The 26,028-nt window shown below is 36.6% G+C and overlaps 1 protein-coding gene across 4 annotated transcripts in view; it reads right to left on the reverse strand.

The window, feature by feature from the left end:
• WWC3 (WWC family member 3) overlaps positions 1–26,028 on the reverse strand; it is a 61,997-nt gene that overhangs the window by 25,014 nt on the left and 10,955 nt on the right. For all 4 annotated transcript variants that reach the window (XM_031060411.1, XM_031060410.1, XM_031060412.1 and 1 more), the window contains exons 5-9: positions 20,498–20,627; positions 14,850–14,999; positions 12,711–12,784; positions 3,512–3,754; positions 516–605 (exon numbers count right to left, since the gene is read on the reverse strand). In XM_031060411.1, coding sequence (XP_030916271.1) covers positions 516–605; positions 3,512–3,754; positions 12,711–12,784; positions 14,850–14,999; positions 20,498–20,627 — 687 coding nt within the window. The remainder of the gene's footprint in view (positions 1–515; positions 606–3,511; positions 3,755–12,710; positions 12,785–14,849; positions 15,000–20,497; positions 20,628–26,028) is intronic.

Raw genomic sequence — 26,028 nt, forward strand, 5'->3', positions numbered from 1 at the left:
TCCCCAAGAGCTGCATCTCAAAAGGCAGCTGTGAGTGCGAATATGCAAAATATTCTGAACTTCAGGTGTGAGTCTTAACACATCCTCGTATTTAAATAGCAAAATTTTGTCATCTTACCAGACATCAAAACGCCCTACCTTTGAAGGTATCAGAATATTAAGAAACCAGAGAATTTAAATCTGTTGTAGTATTGTTACAGTTTCACTATGGGCTATCTGCCCATAGTGAAACTGTAATACTACAACAGATTTTAATAACTTATCTCCTTTTCAGAAAATAAGGTAACATAAAATTCCCAGCTACACTTAATAACGTACCCCAAATAGCCATCACTAATACTATTTATAAAACTCCATCCAAATCATCACATTCCACAGAGCAAAGCATATAAATGTAGTGAAAAATTAATTTACTTGGCATATATACACAGAAGTATAAAAGATAAACTTCATACATTATTAATATTCTTCTCTGCTGTAGTTACTTCCAAACCTGCTGCTTTTACATAACTTACCTTTTTAACTGGGAGTGTAAATATGAGGTTAAACGTGTAGCTTCTTCTAGTTGCATAAGCAAACAATTTCTCTTCTCCTGTAACAGTATCCTATAATTAAACACATACATATTACTATTTTCTTCATCACAATAGTGTTCAAAAAGTGCTAGGCGCTTCCCAAGTGTGGAAAAACATCAATGCATTGAAGTCTGGAATACTGAAAAAAGTTGCATTGATTAATGAAAAGTTTATGCTGCTCATATGCAGCGAAGGTAATTCCACCAAGAACACAAGAACCAAGACTCCAGGAGAATTCCCAGACAAGAAAAGTAACTGAACCCTAATGTAAGAGTCATGATGCTGAAAATACATTAAAGCAATTAGCAGTCATAAGAAGTCCTACGTAAAAATATCAGACTCTACAAGATCATTTTTCTTCTTTTGCCATCAACCTGATGCTGCTATTAAAATACTATGCCCTTCCACCTTGTCACAAAAAAAATATTCCAAGACAATTAGTGTAAAATTTCAAAGATAAAAAGAAAATTTTTGAAGGACTTCTGTTAAGCATAACCACCTATGTCAAATTTAAGCTTTTATTCTATGTGTCTCAGGTGCATTTAACATTATATTTAAGCAGTCAACACAGCATCTTGACTACAATTTTATGAGAAAAATCTTAAGCTGCAACTTGTTTTTTGCCCATTCTAATAACAAGCAGCTGAATTAGTCAGTACCACTACCACAACAGAAATGGAATGTAACTTTAATGCCATCAATCTCACAAACCTACAAAATATCTTAAATTCAGTATTCTGACATTATCAGAATTGCAAATCATAGATTTTATCTACCATCTACTCTTTTTCTGGACCCAGAATTATATTCCTGATGTTTTGTTTTTCCAAGCCCAACCACTAAACTTCAAGATAGTATGAGGGTGGTATTCTGGTTTGTGTTGTACATTTTAAATGTCCAGGAAAGTTACAGCTCCAGCCCTACATCACAAGGTGTTTGGAAATGGAGATTCTGACAAAGGGTTTGGAGAAAGGAGATCAAAGTTACTGTGCTGCCTCAGACATTCCTCAGCTGCAAAGACAGCTGTTAGAATTCAACATATTAATGAACAGGACTTAAAAATCAACAGAAACTATTTTAAAATAAACAGAAAACTGTTTTATCCAGTTCTACTGGATACAGCACCTCTCAAGCTTTTTTCCTCCCTCTGTGCACCCCAGGCCAGGTTAACTAGCGGCACAAGGAAGGCTGCAGCTCAGCTATGCAAACTTACACCATATAGGCACTGCATGCAGGAACCAAAAGAAAAGGACAAATGGACACAAGAAACTTAACTGATTCAAAAGCTTGCAGGTGAAAGCAGAGATATTTACACCATCTATTGTAAAAAACAAACTTAGGAACCTACACTCAACAGTGATAGATTCTGCAGGGTAGGTACCTGTGCTAAAAGGTAAGAAATGCCTCCAACTAAGGCTGTCAGCCAATATTAACAAAAACAAAGAACAAAACCTTCTGTCACACAGATTTTAAGTTCATTCTGATCTGTGCATAACTCAGTGCCTTTAAAACTCAGTAACAGAAGTGTTAATTATTTAAGAAAGAAACATCTTTGTATTTCACAATTAGAATAAAGTGGAAATACAAAAGCAGAATTAGAAATATTTTTGGTTATTTCTGAGTCTAAAACAAACAAAAAATCAGGGCTACTAATAGTTAAGCTTTCCTCAAATTTTTGTCATAAAAAATAGAGTGCCCATCAGTATTATTCTAACTTCTGCTCAACTTTCTGCTAGCATTTGAAATATCAAGTACCACAGTAGAATGCTGGTTTCCACAGCATGACCTCCATGGAAAAATAGCTTAGCCTTCTTGCTAACACAGTATGCACTACCTAACATGAGAGCCCAAAAACAACAAATAAAACTTACTACACGACAGAGTAAAGTGAACTCCCTTTTCTGTCAGTTTAAGCTGGAAAACCAATGTAACAATATGGCAAAAATTGCAAAATATATTATACTGACCTGCAAGCTGGCTGTGAATTTTCTGTTTATTACCTGAATTTGCTGTCTGAAGTAAGCATTTCCAAAGAAACTGAAGTTGTCAAAATCTGTACATGGAAAGCACTTCCAAATATTTTTAAAGTGTCTTAATTGTGTAAATATTAACCTTTACACAGATCACATTAAAGCTGGTTCTTGTAGGTTTTCCTGAAGTGTCAAAGCTGAGGTTTTACCACTATTTATGAGAAGCAAGAACAAGTAGTTTCTTGCTTTCACTGGAAGCAGTCTATGGTAAAAAGAGATTAAGAGGTTTTGTCCTTTTCTCTCTCTGGCTACAGGAAAAGCTAAGCAACTTTGAAATAAACACTGAGTTTCCACTAATATATTTTTGGGTTTTTTATTATATATATAACTTGATTTTTAAGTTTTCAAGAATGACTTTGCTTACTATGTTCCTGAATGTCAGAACTGGGATGTGTTCCCACTGCTGAGATTGCAAATGAAAAGGAAATATCGTATATAAAAGGCAACAAAGCCATAATCATTTAACTTTCCTGTTATAGGCCAGAAACTAAATATAGCAAAGGATCTTTGTTCTGATGCTTTTGGAGATGACTACTACTCCACTGCAAAGAACAGAAAAATATTTCACCATCCAGGTACTGTCATTCAGGTCTATTATCAGACAGTATTGCTCAGACCTATTCCAAGCATCTTTCAAGATTTTATTCAGATTTCTTCTTCCTATTCAGAATGTTTAGATGAATGAAAGGAAAACGAACTAGTCAACATCCCTGTGACTCTGCTTCAGAAAAGCTCAAGACAGATAGAATTAAATAGTGACAGGAGTGGTCTTCTACTTTTTTGAAACTAATTTTTTCTCTAGCAATTTACTTTTTTCCTTAAACACAATGAAATTCCCTACTCTTCCTTTTGAAGCTACCTACATGGATCTCACAATAGAGGAGAAAACAATCCAGGTTCCCAAACCTTTCAGTGGCCCCATGAGCAGACGTTGCTCGAGCTCGCTGAATTTCATCCTCCAAGCGTCTTTTTTCTTCCTCCAGACGTGCAATGTCTTCTGGGGATCGTCTCTGCTGACTGATGAGCTGCAGCTCCTGAAGAAGAGCCTCCTTCTCCTTGATGAGCTGGAGACGGTCCCTGTCTGCTTCAGCCATTCCTGGCCAGGATTCATTATCCAGCAACGCCAGCTGCTGTTGTATATTTGAAACTCTTTGAAAGAGAATAAATATATTTCAAAATGCAGAAGAGAAAGACAAGAGGAAATATATCAGAACATGAAACCTGTTAATGCCTGTGCCTTTTTTCTTCTAAATATCAAATCAAGAAAATTTAGAGGGGTTTGGGAGGATTGTTTCTGAGTTTTGAGGTGGGCTTGTTTTTGGAGAGTTTTGTTTGGTTGATTGGTTTTAGGAGTTTTTAAATTGTTTTGTGTATTTTTAAAACATCGAACAACTGCAAGTGTTCCTACATGTGTAGATGTGTGAGAACTACAGTGGTTTTATCTACTGTATAGACAATATCTGTCTTCACACCTTTCTCATTTTGTAATAAATCAATTAATATTTTAGAGCTTGAGTTTACTGCCTGTACAGCTGATGAAGCTGAATATTTTCTTATTCATCCTTCTTCTACAATCAGATCTTAAATTGGGATTTCAAAAGTGTAGTAAGAATTTGAAGAGGCTGAAGGTGAGACACTTAACTAGTGACAACAGGTCCATGCAATCATGTCGCACCTCGCAGAGGAATGGTTCAAGGGGCCGAAAATATTAGGCTACCCTAAATGACAAATTCTAAAAAATTTAAAATTTTAAAGCTGCCATTAAAACAAAAACATCAGTCTGGAAAAAAGATTTACTGGTTACAAAATACAAGTGCCTTTAGATGAATCGATCATAAAATGTGCAATTAAATAAGCTAACTTGGGATTTTTTCTCTAGTACGCTTATAGTTAGAAGTAGTTTCTTGTATCTCAACATGCTGTACCATTACACGAAACAACAGTTTTAAGAATAATTCCACAGCTGACAATTTAAGAAAATGTTCTTTTAAAAACAAATTTTGAACTCTTATCAGTATTACCAAGAACACTAAAGCTAGACATTTCATGAATGTTTCTTTTGGCATAAGAGGGAGAACACTTACTGTTAGGTATTTATGTTTGTCTTGCAATGGCAATTTAGACACTTTAGAATTTAACAGCTAAAATTAGAGGTAAGTAAGAGAAAACCTAACTTTCTGATTTTTGAACACTTGAAACTCAAGAACTGTACAATATTTATGCAGTTTATACCTCAGTTTCATCTTCACTTTGAAATGGTAGCATTCAAAGATCAGTACCTCTATAAGATTACTACCCTTTAAATAAATTGGGCACATAATAAAATAAATAAATAAATAAATAAAGCACTTTCAAGTCAGCCACAAAAGTGGGATACCGCTCATTGGTTTTCTTAAAATAATATTTTTCCAAAATATCTGGTAAGAAAGAAAATTATTAACAAAAAAAGCAAGGTAAAGGCACATAACACACAAACAGAAGATTCACAGTGTGATAATGTGATTATGAACAAAAGAAAAGGCATCGACATGACAAAGGCAATGTTTCCCCCCTCTGAAAACAAAAGTTCATGCAATAAGATTTATTTCCTACTAACATCTGGGAAGTATTTGGCCATCTTATTATCGGGGGAAGGGAATAAACTATCAATATAAGTAATTTGGCAGTGACTGCATCCATATACGAAGAAGAATTTTACTGCAATTTCCCCACACCCCTTAGATTTCATTTCAGCAAGTAAAGAAATTGGGTATTATGTCACATTTTTGTCTAAAGCAGAATTCTTTATCAAGCCCTTCAATACCATTTCCTCCTCCTTGCATTAATAATAAACTTCCTGCCAATAGCTACTGAAGGCACCACTGTGGATCGATACACACAGTCTACATATTTCATGCCTCAGCTATTGAGTATGAATTCCAGATGCAGCTTCCTGAAGAGCACCTCGCCCCACTGACCAAATGTCAGGGCCAGGAAGAGCAAGAAAGGCCAGGATGATCTCTTCTCTCTCCTACCCAGGCTGCTCTGCTGTTAAATATTCAGTAAACACTCCTGAAGCACACAGAGCTTGATTTTCAGGTGTTCAGTGCCAAATGAAACAAATAAGGACTCAAGATCCTTTCAACAGAATCACAGAATTCCGGTACAATTGAGTTATCACAGCTTGGCAAGTGAGTGTGAATCATATGAGCCTGGACTATTTGATTGTGTTCATAAGCTTTTACACAGCTTGTGGACAAAAGAAGATGAGATTCATCTGAAGTCTCTGTGTTTCTTCATAAGACAGCTGAAGTACTGACCCTTTCCTTCATTTTAACACTCGCAATTGTTTTGCTAGTCATTTTTACATTGCAGGGGGAGCTGGGTAAGAAACAGACCACAGGTACAAATGAATACTAATGAAGGCAACAAGGAAGAGAGAAGTATGATCAGGGAAGAGATTCCCCTCTTTCAGTGCTAGTGAATGAGTGATTCCACTTGTCTGTGAAGTAAAACACCACCTTCACTAAATACAAGAGGTTTTAATTTCGACTCTTGAGCTTGCTGAGAGCACGTAACTCCCTTTGTGTATGACATTCCAGCTTAAAGTTTGTTTTTTCCCTTCAATTTCTGTTATGGTGATGCTTTGAAAGTAGGAAGTTCTCATACAATAACTTAATTATACTGTTATTAAAGAAGGGAAAGTACTGCTGTGGACAAGGTTTGTATCACTGAAGAGTTCCAAAATCTGATTAGGTATTTACTTTGATTCCCTTGACACTCTTATCTAGCTCTTTCAGCTAGCTCTTCTTGTTTCTACAGTCTTCCCTTTACACAAAGAAAAAGCAGGCACAAAACACTATATAACGCAGGAATCTGTTGAAGCACCAATAAGCCAGTTTTATGCAACCTCTATTTCCTGCACATGAACTGAGGTTTTGGAGCAATTTTGTTGCTTGCTTTCCACTGGGGAATCCCTCTGTATGGTAAGCTGTTCCAAGAAGTTACCAGCAACAAACTTGAATATTTATCTCCTTGGACAGAAGACACCCCTAAGGCTTTTATGGTCTCATTCACCCAAAATTACGAAAAGAAAATTGGAGTAGTCATGTTTAGTTATCCTCAGAACTCAATAAAAAAGCTCTCTTAAGTATGTTCCATAACTGCAATCTGTCTCTTCAAGCACAAACTTTTCTTCCAATCACAATAAATACATGAATAAGCCATTTCACTATGCTTGCCTATGCCAGACTTTATGCCTGTACCACACCAGCCATTCTCACTGCTGCTGTGTTAGAAGAAAATGGCTGTTGTCAAACTCAATGCATATATTAACCTGCCTTAAAATACCCACTTAAATCAATGACTTGACATAGATTGCAACCTAAAGTGGGAAAAAAAAAATTTAGGATCCTTTATGAAGCCTCTGTTTTTCAAACACATTTTTCCTTCCTAACAAGTATTTTAAAGATACTATTTTTTTAACTGTAGTGACTGCAAAAGAGTGCTTTTATCTGGCCTAATGCCAGACACTGAGGTCCCTACTGATCCAGTCATTTAACATATTCCTGTGGAAAAAACTGTTAATTTTGTGCCATCAACATTCCAGGCATTTTGCCCATTCCCATCCTTGCATAACAAGTGCTGGGGAGCTTGCATTCCTCACTGGAGTAGGTGGTATCAAATGACTGGTTCCCTAGGTAGGCAGGCCAACTTGGTGCTTAATTCAGTATTTAAAATTTCAAATGGAGATGAACATAACAGTTCCTGTTAAGGGAGGGGCACAGATGGGATGACAAAGGTTTAATCTGGTGATGATCTTAAGCAAACACTGACTTGAAATGGCACATCTGTCCTGAAATTGCCATACCTAGGTATCTAGAATGATGTCTCACTCAAGAAAATGCAGACACAGCATGAGGATGAAGATCAGTAGAGACACTAGTTTACTATGCAAACTACATAGTGGGGAAAAAAGGTGTATATTTCCAAAATTTAATTAGACATAATTTAATTAAATTTAGTAGCATGTCAGAATCATTATAGCTCTACACAGCTCCTCTCCCCCTGACAAAACAGGGCAACCTTTCTGCCACTGAAAATACCTGGGGAACCCTAAAGATTTTGTCAATGTCCAGAAAATCACATTCAAGGGTGGTATCTGAACCCAGCACTAATGAAGTTATATTGCTGAGCTCAAGAGGATATTTATTACATAGAGCATAAGAAGTGAGTAAAAATCAGTCATTGTGAGAAATTACAATTTACCCCGTGTTAGATTCTTAGAATATAAACAAGACAGGTGTCTTGAGGAGGGAAATACTCTGAACCAATTCAAAGGTATTAACTCATGCTCATAAAATGGACAAATTATGGGTATCCTACAGCTGGCACTTGTTCTTCAAACTTGCCATGGTTTGAATTTCACAAGGAGAAGAAAGGAAACCCATCAATACTCCTCTACATTTAAAGGCCTACGCTTTTGGCTGACATACCATACCACTCTAGAACTGAGGCCTTTGTTACCTGTGGTATGGGAAGACCAGTGGGGACAAAATAAAGAAAATATTCTAGTTCCTATTTGAAAGAAAACAGTGGCTAAGATCACATACATCAGCCCTGCTTACTCTTTGCCCTAGGCTTACAATTGGACCCAGTTCCCTGACACTTTAGGAAACAGGGAATATCTCCCACATGCAACACCCAAAGGAGGTGGTTGTGGGACTGAAGACACATAATGAAGGGTATAAGGACTTGGTAATTTCTGGTATTTACTGACCCTCTTGAGTGTGGATTATGATTTATATCCAAAGAGGGGAACACTAGAGAAAGACAAAGAAAGAAATGGAAAGAACAAGAAGCTGGGGAACTCGGCCAAATGCTCACAAAATTTCTCCACTGTGTCTATTTTGGCTGTTCCTGCATGTATGTGCCACTGTAGCTTTGGCAGACAACACGAGTATGGCTCTGTACAATACTCAGCCTTCCTGACAACCCAATTAATTCAATAACAATGAGGTCTTAAATTTGCTCAAGAAACTCATGAAACCATTAGAGTCCACTGGCATTTTACAGATTTTAGGAAAACTGAAAAAATCTGCTAAAAGTAAGTTTTCTCAAATGCACAGGTGAAATAGTACAAAACTTTAAAGAAATTCAAAAGCATGTCTAAGCTCCCATTATAACCCAAAGGAAATGCTTTATGTTTAAAAACCAACACTGGGAGATCTAGGTTTGGCTGAGTCAGGTATCTATGTGCTATCAAAAAAGTTACTTCATCCTTAAATCAGATTTTCAGATTTGTTCAGCAGAATAAAGCATACAAATCCACTGAATTTCACTAGAGATTCGGTAATTAAACTTTGAAACCTGCCTATACAAGATAAATTTTAAAAGGAAACTACTTGACTATGTTATTGTATTAGTACTGGATTGTTGCTATCAATATCCAAACAACAGGTACTTTGTCACTGTAAGCACAAATTGCACTGACACACTTCTGCTTATGCTAGTGATTTGAAAGGTCGAACTGAAATTTAATTTTCAAAATGAGACAAGTTTACAACAAACTGAACAGAAAGAAGTAACATCCTTAAAGACAACTGTAGAAATATTATGCATATCTGAGAAAGAGGTTTTTTCAAGGCTAATATAAATTTCTTGACATCCACTGCATGCCTCTATGAAATGAATGGAAAAATAACATCTTTGAATTCAAGTTCCCAGAAGATACAAATAAATGCTACCCAAACTAGGTAGGTTGGTTGAAGTTGTTTTAATGTATTTTTAGTTCATTAAAGTTAGCTACCATCAGACTGGACTATTAAAAAAAAAAAAAAAACCACAAACAAAAAAACCCCCACAGCTAAAACTTTTGTTGCTTCTTATCGGAGGGATTATTTTTCATCTACCGATTAACACACTTCACAGGATATGAGGCACTGCAGCAATGACATTTCATGAATATTTGCTAATATGCTTCATGTAGTCATTCTACTGAACAGCACAACTTAAACGAGTTATCAAAGAAAAACAATTTGCTTTTGATTTCTCATGCTATGAAGCAGTATATTCAGAAAAGTGCTTTAGGGGTACATTTTCCACTGTGCAAATGCTTTCATGAGAGGTGGTCTCACTGAAATAGCAACTGAAACTAAAAACAGTATTTATCCAGGCAGCTTGGGGCTGTCTGTTCAAAAAGACCGTCCTCCTCCCCCTCCTGCTTCTCTGGAGGGCCACACTGGCAGATCTGAGAGGAGAAATTTCATGGAAATAAGGTACAGTTTATTTAGAAATAATGGGAGAGGGGGAAGAGTACAGAGCGGAAGAAAAGTGATTGAGACTCCTTTCAGCATGACTGATGAGTTAAAAAGCAGAATTTACAAAACTTCTCCAAGAGCCTGGATCAGAAACAGGGGAGAGGATCTCTTCCCCAGCATGCTGGAAATGTCAGAACCCACAGTGTACAACATCTGAAATACCCATGGGAAAAATTAAATTGCAAATCAACCAACTTCCTTCCAGTGGGAAAGTGATGGAGGGGAAAATAAGCTATGTGAATGTCTTAATTTATGCAAAGGCCAAACCATTCAGCAGTCAGAGAGATTTTTGAAGGAGGAATTAAAATAAAACTATCCTTTATAAGGGAGGAAGGATATTTTGGGAGTGCAAGCCAACTCTTCTGCAATCACTGGGTCTCATCTCCTGAATTTCTCAAGATAGTTCATTCAAAAATAACTGTATTTCCTTGCTTAAATTCCATATGCAGAGAATATTTTAATTTTTAAAGACTTTACATCAGGCAAATATTCTGATATATATGGCTAGATTCACAAGAGCAACTGAAATGCAGCACTCTGTCCTTCAGTTTGTAGAGCTTTTTTCCTGCTTTCCTTTCAGGGAAAGGATGTACTTTTCTACTACAGTGCATTTTAAGTCTCCCATTAAAAGTTTGCCAGTTGTACTTATTTGTTGTATGTTTCAGCACCCACTTGACAAACAAGCAGTGACAATATACTGCCTTACAGTTGTGACATACTGTAGCATTTTAATTTTCTACTTTGTAGATTTAATCCATGGCAGCACATTCCGTCACCCACACTGTGCAGTAACAGTAGATATTTCACCAGCCAAGGGAGAATGAACACAAAGATATTTAGTAGAGACAAAAGCCCTACAGAAATGCCAGCAAGCTAAGGGGAAGGAATGCATGATAAATGAAGAATGCAACCACAGAGATAACTGGTAGGGGCAATGAGCTTTGTGCAGTTCCACTCAAAAGCTGAAAGCTGATTACTTCCGTACAACACACTGGGCAGAATAAGGCTACTCTTTTAAAGCAACTAACATGCTTTTGCTAAATAACAGACCATTGTCAGAGCTGCTATCCTGGGAAAGCAAACTACTCTTTCTGCAATCACCATTCTCTAGTTGGAAGGTTAGTTACCCAGATTTTCTACACTTAATTAAGATCAAACACCAGTTCACTTCTGATGTTCAGAAATACTGCATTCCATGCAGAAACAAATGTTCGGCATTTCCAGCTGAGAAATGCTTTGCTACTAAAAAAAAAATTAACCCATAAAAACCCAACACCTCTTTACCCCCTCTGAAAAAACACCATCTTTTCCCTGTCATAAACAAACAAGAAGGTAATTGTTTTAGAAAACACAGAAAAGCTATGTCAGAAAGCTGAACTAAAAATATTTTAATACAATCTTCACAGCATCAGTGGCTCTGTTAAACTGAACAGTATAAAACTAAATTCCATCATTCTTCTTTTAGCAACTCTAAGTTGCTAAATTATTACTGGACTATTAAGTGCTAAATTAGCCTGTGAGCAAACACGGGACACAGAAACATTTTTGTTTTGTTCTTTTTTCCCCCAGTTATTTAACTTTATTAGGTAATAGTCACTGGTATTTACACACAGTATGTATGACACAGACTTCCATTCAAGCTACCAATCCTGAAGATTTAGCTGTGTTTACCTAACTTGCTTGTACCAGCTTAATTTTTTGAAGCCTGTATTGCGTCCAGATGTGGGTAAATTTTCCAAGAACAACAAAATGGTGTACTGCCTATAAACTTCCAATTCTTGCCAAGACATGTGACAGCATTACAGATGTCCCCAAAGAAAAAGTCACCATGATATGAAAAAAAAGAGATAAATGAACTTAACTTCTTTTTCTAATTCTTTTTCTGAGAGATGTAAAAAACTGGTAGAATAGAAAACATTGAAAAGAAAAAGAAATCCTAATTTATACAAATGTTAAAACTATGGTTTCTGAAGTTAACTATATTGAATCTTTTAAGTGTCAGTCAAATTAAGTAACCGAATATTCTACCAGCACAAATCAAAATAATCATAAGTGCATTAATTTACTGACTTCAGGTAATCACCTGTACCCACACTATTGTCCTGAATATGTGGCAAATAGTTTGAAAACAATGAGGTTCAATGAGGATCCGCTAAAATATTTAAGTAGATAGTACTTTTAAAACTTCAATAATGAAATGAAAAAACACTGCAAGACTGGCCTCCACAAGAGAACTACTTACAATAAGCACTTAGACTGAAAGACCTAATGAAGACTCAATCTATTTCAAATAACACTATCATTTTTATCAGATTTTTTTTCCAATTCCAGCATTTATTTTTCTGTACCCTTTTGGTGAGCTCTGAACATCTTCATTTATCTCACAGGAAGTTCAGCATTTTTTCTTCTTCGTGGCTTCAGTACACTGAACTTAAGACACAGGTATGCAAAGCTTTGGGTATCCTGACAGACCAGGCATCATGATAAGTGTAAGTTTAAAGACTGTTTATATCTAGGTTTGAGAAAGAGGGTGAAAAAATGTAAAACAGTTTAATTGAACCACTACAATTTTGTGTTTATGTAAGTATAGAACAGGGCTGACATTTAGCTTTATCTCTGCAAACAAATATAATAATCTGATGATAAAGTCTTATATTTACCTAAACTTTCATTATCTATGAACTACTCAATAGAGAGCAAATTAGTCTTCCCAAAGACATTTCAGCTAGGAGGCTGCGTCCAGTTCTACTTTGAAAACTTTAATCACAAAAGTAAATAAAAAACCCAATAGATTTATCTTTAATTACCTTTTCTTGGCCTCTTCATATTGCCAGTTCAGCCTTACTTTGTCTACAAGTCTTGTTTTGTCATCAAAGCCAAACTTGCAGAGTTGAATAGCACAGAGAGGAAGAAAAAGAAAGAAAGAAACAAGTTAAAAACACATTCATCACAATAATGAAAGGGATATATTAGTCTTCCTTACTGGATTCACTAAAGAAACCTCTAAGCTTTAAGTAGTAACATAATAAAAAATCAATTTTATGCCTTACAAATGGAAAACTAATTTCTTGCTAAAAGCAGAGAAGATAAACAAGCCCTTTCAATAAATTATTAACCTGGAAATCAAGCGTTAGCAAATTGAGTAATTGATAAATGAATTGAATCATTGATAAATGGTCAAAGCACTTAAACTTTATCCAAGCCTACAAGAAAAAGAGTGTTTTAATTGAAATATTCTGCTGTTTTATATGGCTATTTTATGAATACATTTATTAGAAGCAATTCAGATTACACTCCCTGTACTGTGATGTGTTACCCAGCACCTACAACATTAGTGCATTTTAAACATTAGCACAAAAAACCCACCTGATCCTTGAAGCAGTTGTAGAACGTGCATTTATGTTGCAACTCCTACTGCATAGTGTTTCTAATTTAGGGCATTAGCACTTCCCTCCTCAGAAGTTTGTGTATGGTCTAATAGTTAAAACCTAAGCTCCTACACAAGAGCATTGCTGCACCTCCAGAGTTCTCCTCTAGCTGCTGCTTTTTCTGTCTCCATCATCCCATGGATAAAAACTCCACCTCTTTTCTACTCACACGGCACTAACAATAGTTCCGTGAAAAGATTCGGGTAATTATGTGTTTTTGTTTCCTTTACAAAAAGCCTATACCTGATAAACATAATTTCCACAGTGTACTTGTCTTGGATTGGGTACTGCAAATGAGAAAATGCTCCTGTGTTCCTTTTGGTAACTTGTTTCAAAATTCAATAATCCCATCCATGGCTCATCTGAAAATTACACCCCGAAGGCACCATCTGCATAACACCCTGAAAGACAGCCGAGCACTAGCTCAGTTTTCTCAAAAACAAGATTTCTTCTTCTGTAGGGACCTTCTGGAGACATCCAATCTGACAACTAACCAGCAATGAAGGAGGATTACAACAGATGAGAAACGGGATGGCAAAGCCAACAATGAGATGATTTCTAAGTAAATGTAAAGTAACATCTAAACTACCGTACAAACAAACTACAAACAAGTTGCCTTCTTGCTTTGGTGTCAGTCATCCACAGAGGCATACATTTTATTACTGACTAGCAACTGGGTTGTCATAGTATTAGTGCAAGCTGAATTTTTACTTATTATTATTTAGAGTACACAATTTCATTCAGATAGAACGATTTCCAAGGAATGCCAGCATGTTCTCCCCAAATATCATATTTAAAGGCATATTTGAGCACAAAGGTATAACAGACTACATCCTAAGTTTTGTTGATTAAGAAAAATACTTTGAGAATAAAAAATACTTTCTTTGCCTTAGACAGAGAAAAGGAGCAGACATCTACTACACATCTTCAACACATATGAACAATGAATATGAGCATGATAAAAACAAGATATAAAAAATAAAATTTAAAAAATACACAGCTATTACTACTACCCCAATGCAAACACCTCATGCAAAATCATGTCTCTACTGCAATTTCAAACTATGTCTCTACTGCAATTTCAAGCTGGCTAAAGGATTTTCTTCCTTCCTGCCTTATTACAAGTATCAGTAATTCAGAGCTGGGAATATGAAGAGAAGAGGTCCACCGTCACCTAAGCAAGAGCTGCAAGATGAACCTGCAGTCACCAAAGTGGTAATGCAGTATGGGTTCTGCTGGGCTGGCTGAGTCCAGGAGCTGGCTTTACCTGTCACTGCCCACGAGCATGCCCCTGCATCCTCCTGCCACGCTCCAGCAGCAGAACCCCCAAGCCCATAGCTTGCACACAGTGGAAACAACAAGCAAATGCAACTCCCTCAGCTGCAGTAATGCTTTGGATTTTTCCTTCTGCTTCAGCCAACACCTCTTCAATTAAAAGTGTAAGTAACACTGTATCACTGTAGTTCAAAAGCAGCTAATTTTGTACAGCAAATGTTTCACATAGGAACACTCACATACCTCTCCAGTGATGTCAGTCTGAGAACAAGCATCACAGTGTTGTTGAGGTAAACAGGAGTCACTGAGTGAACTAGAATTGTGCTGGAGATCCTGCAGGGAATCTGTAATACAACAGCTATTCCTGAATCCATCTGTTAATTTGGCCAGGCTCTAAAGGAGAAGACATATTTAAAAATATTAGAAAAAATTGTTCTTATAATACTTTTTAATAAAAGAAAAAAAATTAATTGTTTAAAAAGATTGGTAGCCTGCCTATACGGAGCTATTTACAGAAAGTAAAATTCATTGTTGTGTTACCATTGTTGTGTTTGCTTTGAAATAAACCTCTTCTCTTAAAAGATGCATGTAACAGTAAGCAGACTTTATATTATTTGTTTTAGATCTGTGAATGTTTTATCTTCTGTATGGCTTGCAGCTCTTTAAATCTAGCAGATGTCAACTTCACATTAGCTGATAGGGAAGACAAATGTGATTCACCTGCCCTTTTGCCATCTTCTGCACAGGTTACATTCCTTGGTCACTTCTGTTATCTCATCCAACTTGATGAATACCTTGTATTGATTGCACTTTTATGGCAGCTGATATCATCCCTGTGCTTTCTTAGCCAGGGTTCACATAGTTAAGAGATATTTTACATTTTGGGTTAAGCAAGGGACATCGCTGAAATGTCTAGACAATGACACAAACTGTCAGAGCAAAGCAGAAACATCAGTCTTTGAGGGGAAAGGGGAATATGACAGAATCACACAAAATAACAAAATTAAATTTTTTGACAATATAAGCTTGGTTGACAGGCTCTTAAAACACCTTTAAAAGAACAAAATTTTTAGTATCACTTTTACTTTCTCATTGTGCATTCTCTCTTATTCAAAAATTATAGATAATGTAGTATTAGTAACAAAATCACCAGCTGTCATTTATGACAGAGATCCTAAGCATTACACATCACACAAAAATGAAAAACATTCTGTCTGTCCTCTCACTGATCCTTCACAGGAAAAAGGACAATCTAAAAACGTGGGGGAAAAATTATCAGAAATTTTAAGATCTGTAGTAATTTATTAATCATAACACAACCAAAAAATTTGGTTCAAAAAATGCACATAAACTTACTAAAACTGCTTACTCTAGTATCTGAATTGCAGCATCAAGGACATTGAATGAGGAAAAGGCTGGTGCTCAGAATTTCAGTGGCTCTGACTACCAGTGATTTGCAACAATCTGAGGTTACCATCCATATCCAATTATCAGAAGATTTCTCAGTCTTCAAAGTGTAATTTAAAAAGAGTAACACAGCAATGCTGCTTTTTCTTACATCAAATTCAATTAGTAGAGTCCAGAAATGAACCTGTGTAATAGCAACTGTTTCCTACTGACAAGGAGAGCAAGGCCATGCTGAAGGCATCTGGTTTCAGAGCCTAGGAAGCATCCAGGATTATGGAACTGTAGCAGGCCTGAAACTAGCCAGAAAAGCAGCTTTTTCTGATGGCCTCCATTTCCATCATACATGGTCCATTCCCTTTGCTCTCATATACCAGCCCCTCCCTCAGGCCAGCCTCCACCACAAATGAAAAAGAGGGAAAACATCCAGCCTGGTACAGGATGAATGAACAAGTGGGCTCCCCAGCCACAAGAGTGGGGCCCTGTGCTCCTCCCTGACAGCCCTTTAAATCACACACTCTGTTTCCCTCCTATTAGGGAATGGCACGTGGTACATGCCACGTATGGAAATGGCACATGGTTCATGCCACGCATGGGACAGCTTGTGCCGCTCCCTCTTCAATCTCTGCCTGCTCTCTACAGGTCTGAGAGGGGCTGGGATTTCACAAGCAGCATTGGCAAGGAGAGAGGACAGCACTGAGCAATGCCAGACATGCTGGCAGTAGGAGAAGGCTACCATCACTTGCCTCCAGAAGCTTAACTTGTCTTGGGTCCACCAAAAAAGCCAATTCTTCTGCCACCTCCCAAGTGAAATGAGCCATTTTAGTATGAAAGATAAAAAACTTATTTTCTTCTCAGCCTGAAACTGCAAATTCAATTTCAAGTTACACTGCCAAGAGATCCCTAGCTGGTGTCCCTTTATCCTTAAGAAAGCAACTGCTCCACAATGTGGGAAAAACCTCACAACTTTTACTTTATGAAAACTGTAGACTCCTGTCTAACTCTCTTCTTCAAAACTCACTGGAAATCATCCGATCCTGTCAAGACTCCTGCTGTATGGAGGATCAAGAGGGATCCCCAGTGGGTTTGTAACATGGAAATAATAAATTCAGATCACAGCCTCTTCCCAGTAAAGCATGGCCAGCTGCATCAACAAAAACTCAGGATTCAGAAAGCCTGAAGTTTCTCCTAATAAGTTATATCCCATATGCCACCTTTGGCTAACACACGTTATGTGCAATACCACAGATGCTGATGCCAGAACTTAAATCTAAACTTTTGCCTTTATTTCAACTACTTTATGAACTCCTGGTATGCTCCTGATGCCCTCTAGCATTCTCCCTGGCAGATAATGAAGGGCTACTTGGCTGCTGGCCAGGTTTCCTATCCAGGCACAGTTGCTGAATCCTGGCCCCTACTTAAAAATGAGGAAGCATTTGACAGGTGGCAATAACCAAGCAGCATCACTTTAACTTACATCTGCATTCACAGATGACAATGCCCTAGAGCAAGCATAAATGCATTAAGTCCTTCTAGTTGGATGAGTGAAAACAGGCACCAGCAACCCTAACATGGAAAATTACAACCAGAGTTAGCACATTTTTAGATAGAAACAATTTATAATTGTTATTATAAACAGTAGGAGTAATTTCCTCCCCAGCTACACAGAGGAATCCATCTTTCATCTGGAGTTTAAGGATTGTTTATGGCAATCCCACGGAAACTGCCCAATAAGCCTCCTGTTAACATGAAGTTCTAGGCACACCAGCCCAGACTTATCCAAAGAGAGAGAAATGAGCACTGTCATTTCACCATTATCTGTTGCCATCTGATTTGGGAGCACTCTGCACAATTTCAGTGCACTTCCTATCTAACCTACTTAGCCAATTTATCTGGTAACAAAGTGAAAAGAAAAAAGAAGAAATAAAAACCCTACAAAAACCAAAGCCAATTGCTCTCCAAGGACAACATTTTAAAAGCATACACATACTGAACAGAAACAAAATTAAGAAAGAGATGGGAGAGGAGAAATAAACATGCTGCTTTCAGGAACCTAACCATACATCTTTTATTATTCAACCTTATATAAGAAGTCTGCCCACTTTTTTTGAGCAGTAGCACTGCATATTTTGCTTTATTTGTAATCACAGCATCCAATTTAAATCTGACCACCCTCACAACTAAACCAATTATCATACTTCTACAACAGCTACAATTTTCCAAGCACCTACACAAGACTGAGTCACTTCTACTATGTTTAGTTCTGTTGCTTACACTGGCCAGATCTAAATTAAAAAGTAGTAAGAAACAGTCTGTTTCCCTTCTCTGAAATAAAATCCCATATTTTTTACACTGTACTTCTAAATCATCTATTAACAAATTTCAAAATAGAAAAGATTTCCTAAGAAAGTTTTTCTGAACAACAATAGCTTTAAAATGTAGTGTTTTCAAGGACAATACAACTCCAATATTAATAGGAAAATAAAAATTGAATTCTGAACTTATTAGGAAGACATTTAAAATATACTTGTACTTATTTGACAAAGCAAACTAAATCTATGACAATAATATTCAAATAGTTACTAAAAAGCATAGCACAGATTACTTTGGTGACACCAAAAGTAGGGTTTTTTTGGTCAAAATTTAAAAAGAGAGCTGTATATTTTTGCAGAGCACAGTAAGGTGGCAAAAATACACCATTTTTACAACTACAGACCTTGTAAATGAGGCATTTAATTCTGTATAGCCATTGTAACAAAACATGAAGAAATGTTTTGCATGCTACACTTGTGTGGAAAAACTGTTTTCTACATTCTCCTGGACTGCATATACTCTAATGTTTTAATATTGGATTCCATCAGAAAAGACTGTAATTAATCAAAAAAAGATACTTCCTAGACTCATATTTCGTGTATATCACACACAGCCATGAAGAAGGACGAAACACTTTCATTTTTGCTTTTGTTTTGTGCGACCTCTACATTCTGGTCCTGCCAGCACTGGCCAATCCTTGATCCTAGAGTTCTAACTCCCACAACACTATTTTTAAAGAAACTGCAAGCACATTTAAAGTTGGTTTACCAAATATGATTTTCAAAGCATCTCAATGTTTACAGCTGGATTTACTGCCATCAAGGACTGAAAATGTAAGGAAAAGAGGTAAAAAAAATCTACTGGGGAAGTAAAAACAAGGCCAGTAGTTAAACTGCTCCAAGATCTCACACATAAGTCCTTATATTACCAGTTAGTTTCCTAAAATGTGCGTTACTGCATCCATGAAGAACTGTCTTTCTAATCACTTCTTGCTAGCTAGGCACATGGAACACTGAGAATCACTTTAAAACTTGGCCAGCCCAAAATAACAAGTATGCTAAAAGTTGCCAAGGCAGAAACTTTTCATAGTGACTTCAGTGTTCTGTCTACTTGAACAAGGGATCTGTGGTCCATCAGATGATCTTTGCGTAACGCACTGGGGACTTAATAATTGCATAACTATGGAAATTCATAATATGTAGATTATAAATTTCCCATATCGTTTAACAACTAAAAGAAAAAAAAAACTGAAAGACACTACTGCAGTGAAAACTGAAAGAAAATGCTTGCATGGCCATGGTAATTTAGTATGGTTCCACAATTTTAGGTAACAAAGATGCCTTCTTCCAAACAAGTGCTTCAAGACCGGGTGAAGAGAGCTGTCCTTATCACCTCTCTGTATATGCAGCATATTCAGGCAGGTCTGTAGTGAAATCCCTTGGTGGCAGAGGATCATTGTTCTTTGATCAAGCTCCTATCACATTAATAACACACACACAACTGGGAGCTCGAGGCAGGGCACAGAATCCATTCAGAAGTTCCACTACTCAGGTTTGTATATCCTCTCAATCCTCATGCTCTAATTCATCAATTTCATGCTTGCATATACATTGTATTTATTCATACTATTTGAAGGTTTTGCGAGAACATTTTGAAACTAACAAGAGCCTTGATATACTCACAAACTTGAGAGTTTGGGGCAAAAAGTGTGACAGTGACACATATCCAGTGTGGGGAAATACATATAAAGGGAAAAACATGGTTGACACAAGGATAAACATTTTAGCACGTGGACTCTCAATCCTACTTCATTATAGGTAATACAAAGAGACATAAAATAAAATTAAAAACTACCACAAATCACAAAGGCTTTTTCTTAATACCATGTAATCACTACGTAGCAACTATCAACATAGCAGCAATAAAAAGCTATATGCAATGAAACATTGAGCTAAATGAAACTTAAGACAAAAATATGAAATGCATATGAAGTCCTGTGCTCACAGTATAGACAATGACTACTTACCTTTTTCCAACTGCTTGCTATTGGTAATTATCAAACGGAAAAATCAGTTTAGGCCATCCTACTTTCTTATTTAAACTTTGTAAACCCAGTGCAATCCCAAGCAAGAAAACAGAGGTAGATTACTACTGTTTAGCAGCATATTTTTTACCTGCATAAGGTCTTGCCTTTCTTTTTCACCTGTGCATATAGCTTTCTTTATGGTTCGAAGTTCACTCATGATAGCTTGTGCTTCATCCAGTCTGTAATTTGTATGAGCATTTGACATCTTACGATCAATCCTGTTGAAAATATTAAGACAAATTTAGAAATTTTCACATAATTAGAAAGCACAGGGACTTTTTAAGACCTCTTGTTTATTCATGTACCACTTCATTTCCAGGAATAAAATGATACTCTACTTGGAATTAACACAGCACTCAATGCCAAGACCACTCTAAAGACAAAGCAAAGCAATTATCTACCCAGGTTCCACAGAAGCAACAAATTTCCTGGGTTTAATATCCTTATGCAGAGCTTACTTATGAGTAATGTGTGTGGGTGATTTCATACACCAAAAGTAAAATGAACCTAAAGCTAACCTAGATGGTTATAACTCAAAAGGTTGACCTGTCTGGCTGTTGTATTTTTCATGTAGCATCACATATTGCAGTATCTTTTCCAGGGCTTCTACTTGATCCTGCTTTAGAAGTTTCTAACAAAGGCATTTAAATTTTCTCAGGAAGAAAACTTTAATGCCTATAATTTTATTGCAAATGCTATCCTGCCATTATAGGCCTCTTCGACTATCTTTTCCATAAGATATCTATAAGACATTATCATTCTGCACTGAAAAACATTATATGGGAACACCCCAGAAGATTTTACACCTTTAAGCAAGAAGCAAGAGCACAAGTTATAGGACTCCAGTAATACTAATGTTTCCATCTTGACATATTAAAATCACTCAAGTGGAACATCCACTGGCTGAGTTTTAAACCTTTTTTCCAACATTTCACAATAGTAAAGGACAACATATCAGGATGCAGAAGACTAGCCCAGTGTATCATCTTGATAATTTGCTTTGATTTATAGATAAAGAATAAGACAAGACACTATAGTGAACTTATCAGAAGAACTATTTGGTCTCGGATTTACAACAAATGGCTATGGAGTTTTAACAGGTTGTATTTACAGTAACTATTGCAAATCATGTGAAGTTCCTGTTAAAATATGGAAAACTAAATTTTCCTGATAATCTATCATGAATAGAATGTGTATAGAGAAAATGTGGTAAGTTTAAAGATCTTTAGGCCAATGCTAAGAACAAATAGCTTCAGGAAAAGGTACATCAGGTTAACAGAATTAAAGATAAAAACACACATTGTTCATGACAAAGGACATCAATCTACAAAAAGATGCAGTAGGAGAGGGTATGCTATACATATAGAAGAAGAATACCCAAACTCTATGTCAAATATTGAAACTAACTAACAAGTTTCAAGATAGCTATCACATTAAATTAAGTGTCAACAAGTGTCTCTCAGCATGTTCTGCCAGTTAAAACACAAGCAGTGCAATTCCCCTTACACCTGATTACTTGTTTTAAAATTAAAACTTTAAAATGAAAAATCAAAATGAGCAAATGAAAATCCTGTGGTTTTATTGCGTAGCTCACAATATTTAGGAAAAAACAGGTTGATTTCTACAGTTTTAATTTGTTTGGTTTTTTTCCTGACAGTTACTCTTTTTGGAGACAACACAAAATAAGTCTGAATCTCAATATTTTTATTTGAACAGAAATTTCCCCAAGTTGCATAAGAAAACATATAATCTTTTATGAATAGTGGTTCAAGAACAAGAAAAGACTTAAATGTCATGTGTATTAAAGCTGGGGGTTTGTTTGTTTGTTTGTTTTCAAAATGTTGAGTCTTCACTAATTTTTAGTTAAAATCCGGAGCAGATAAAACCAGGATAAAACAACTAATCTAATTCACTAAAAGTCATGTTAAAAAGATAACACATTTTTATATGAAGGTAACTGTAATGTTAAGAACTATATTCAAATATTAGACATGAAAATGCCTTCTACACAACTGCTCGTTATACTGTTTGCCAGGACTAAGGTGGCATTTCAGGAAAAGGAAATTATTTAATTTCAACCAGATTTCTGTCCAGTTATCCACATATTCATGTTCCTGGACGCCACTTTGGAGCCCAGCATATGAACTGATATTTGTTTAAGGAAAGAATTGGAGAAGTTCCTACTGCCAAAAATATTTAGGCTTAAATCAGTATTGCTGGCAACCCAAACTGACTAAAGTAGCTTACAAAATTACCTGTTATTTATTGTCTAATAATTCTTTTCCTTTTTTTCATAAAGATCTATTTCTGAAAGCCATAGAGTTAACAGGAGTCTTCCATTTTATTAATGGAAAATAGCATGCTAAAAATATAGATCAGACCTTTGTATGCATAGCAAGAATATTCAACTAACATGCAAGACTGTAAAGATACAAAGATGTTTCTAGGATACACAGACTATTAATGTTTGGTCATTGTTTCAGTCCTATGGGGCAGATTCCATTTTCCTCCACCAAAGCACAGGCCTGTACTTCAGCAAAAATCTAATTTTAAAGTTTTTGTCAGATCGCCTAACCTCTAAATTAGTCTGTAGCTACAAATTGTTTAGCCAGTCCTAATTCCTTGTCACTCCCAACTTTTCACAGCATTCACTCTGCTCTCCTGGCCAACTGGCCAAGTTTTCATTTCCTTTGTTGCTAAATGCCTTCTTCCTCCAGAATTCCTGCCGGGGAGCAGTAGGGTCACTGAAAACACAGGGGAGAAGGAACTGCTCCTCCTTCTCAGTCCCTGAGCCAGGCCAGAGGAATTAATTTGCTCCAGAAAAGGCCCACATTTAACCCTGTAAGTTTGGACTGTGACAGGATCAGATGCACCTTGGGGCAAAGGTGGTGGAGGCCAAGGTGCACCATCCTGCAGGGTGAGGATCTTCACAGGCTTTAAACAATGAGCTCTACAAAGTCTCCACTGGGCAAACACAAACCCATGTCCAAAGGTTTATCACACACAACATTACCAAATTTAGATGAAACTGTAGAAAGTACAGTCCTGATATAAAGCTGCAGCTCTATGAATATTGGAATCCTGACAGTATTGAGGTTGTAGAAGTATCAAAATTCCTGTCAATCATGTCTCCACTCATAAAACCCCATTTCTATAGTAATTTTGTGGTTTTGTTTTCTTTTCATTCTCCTCAAAGATGGTTAAGCCATTTTACTAAAATTAAAAAGAACAGAAAACAAAACACAGTCCAAGGCAGACACTGTACATGGAAAATGTCAATGTAAGAGATTTGCATTTAACAAAGGCATTTGAATCAGACAGCAACATAAAATGATGGAAATACTGAGCAACCCAACCACCCTCTCCATAAAAGCTCTCTCTTCTCTGAGAGCTATACCAAGCAAGGCTGCACAGAGTCACCTGGCAGCAAGCTCCAATATCTGCACATGATGCCATTTTGGTAACAGTCTCAAAGCAAACATTCAGCCAGATGTAAAGCCCCAAGTTTGATGGCTCCTAATGTTGTTCTTGGCTTACACTTGAAAAAAAGCGATGTACATGCCTTTAAAAAACCTGAACAGGATGCATGCCATTTGCAGTTTGGCAGTTACTTGAAGATTTGACTTAGCACAAGCAGGAAAAAGAATGACGCAGACCAAAACTTCAGAAAATGTAACAGAAGTGGGAAATGTCTGAAATGCAATAAACTTTAAAGGGGAAAGGGAAGCAGGGTAGGGGGGAACAGAATAAAAAAACTCAGCATTTTTGTTTTAAAGAAGGAGCAATTAAATTCTTTTCAGACAATATACTTACTTTGAGGATATGGAAAAACTAAACTACTTCAGCCTTGGTACTTGACTTGAGTGACCCTTCTCTCCCAACAAATACAGGAGGTAGAGGACAGATTGCACAGGGACAGGCTAGAGCACAGTTAGGCTTTCAGGCTAATTTGTCTACTGACTACACAAGGAGGTGAGAGAAGCTCCTCTCTTCAGCTGTTAGTTTAAGTACTCTCCAAATTGGCTCACTTCCTCCTAGAAGCAAAATACTCCCAAAAAACCACATGTATCTCACCAGAAGAGGAAATAAAAAAAACCACTTAAAAGCATGAAACAAAAACAAAACCACAAGTCTCTTTCACAAGTGAAGAAGTCACTGCAGAGAGCAGAGCACAGCTCCAGGTAACTCACAGGCAAAAGATTCTCCCCAGCTCCAGCAAGCACAACAAGTGCCATCCAGGGCATCAATGGGACAGAGGGCAACCACAGCAACAGCAGCAATGAGCAGCACTGAAGCCCTGAGTTGTCATGCCTGAACTTCTGAAATACATGCCTGGAGTGACCACTGACTAATCAGATATGATTTAAAATAATTCCTCTCTTGATATCTCTCCTATAACCCCATCCTGGAACATGGGCAACTTGACTTGGGCTATAATCCAAGAATAACATTTGTATTCTTAATCATTTGCAGACTTTATTTTTCAAAAAGTTGCACTACTTTACTGGACTATCTTAAATTAATTACACTAATTAAAACAATCTTGAGTTTCAAATGGTCTTCAAATACTTTCATCATCCTAGTCAAGTGGTTAGTCTTTTTATAAAATAATTGACCCTATACCCTTAAAATAACCCAATAACCAAGAAAAGGAAACCAAATTTAAAAAGAAGAAATGGAATAGCAATTCTTACTCTAAGAAAATATGATTAAGAATCATAAGACAAAATGGTTTTGTTCTGTTACTGTTTACATAACTACACCACCATACCAATATGTTGACTATATTTAAAATATTACTTAGTATATTGAAACTGCAAATACTTTGAGTGCTTTATTTTACTAATTTTCAGTCAATATCATACATTATCTATTCCCTCAACTACCTCTAAATGCCTCAATAAAAATACATTTATTAATAAATTATTACATTGTATCTGCCAATTAAGATTTTTGGTATTTTGGTTGAACAAGTTTTCTCCTACGAAACTTTCTAGATGCACTATAAAGCAAAAGAGCCTTGTTTTAAAAAAACAGAAAATTTTGTTATTAAAAAACCAAATCAGACACACCAAAACTATTAAGTGCATGGGTTACTCCTCCTTTTTTAAAAGTTAAATCTGAGAATCTTCCCTTAATTTGTTTTGTTATCGTAGTACCAATCAAAATTGGAAAGTAAGTACCCTAAACTGCTCCAAGATCCCTGAAATTTCATCAGAGCTCCTGAAGTGAAAGCCCATACTTTGTAGCACCAACACAATAAATCCAAAGCTTCAAAATGTTTCTGCAGCTGCTGCACTTATGTTGCAAAATCTATTAGACATGCAACAGGTACAACATTTTCAGGAAGCTCCTGCATTAGGCAGTTTGTTCACATGCATGCTGGAAAAAAAGGCCAAGGTTTCTAAATGCACAGCCACATATCCAAGTGCTGTTCAAGCTCTTGGTCTAGCCACTGGCCTTGCTGAAGGAATCTGGAAGCCACAACAACCTGTGTTTACCTGCCACCTTTTTCATGGCCTGGCAACCTCTCTCCCTATCCCACTGGGCATCCCGTGTATGAGCTATGTGTGCAGGTGACTAAGCACACACAGATGGCAGCCACGCAGCTCCCTTCCC

Source organism: Geospiza fortis, unplaced genomic scaffold (genome assembly GCF_000277835.1).
Source record: "Geospiza fortis unplaced genomic scaffold, GeoFor_1.0 scaffold50, whole genome shotgun sequence".
NCBI lineage: Eukaryota > Metazoa > Chordata > Aves > Passeriformes > Thraupidae > Geospiza > Geospiza fortis.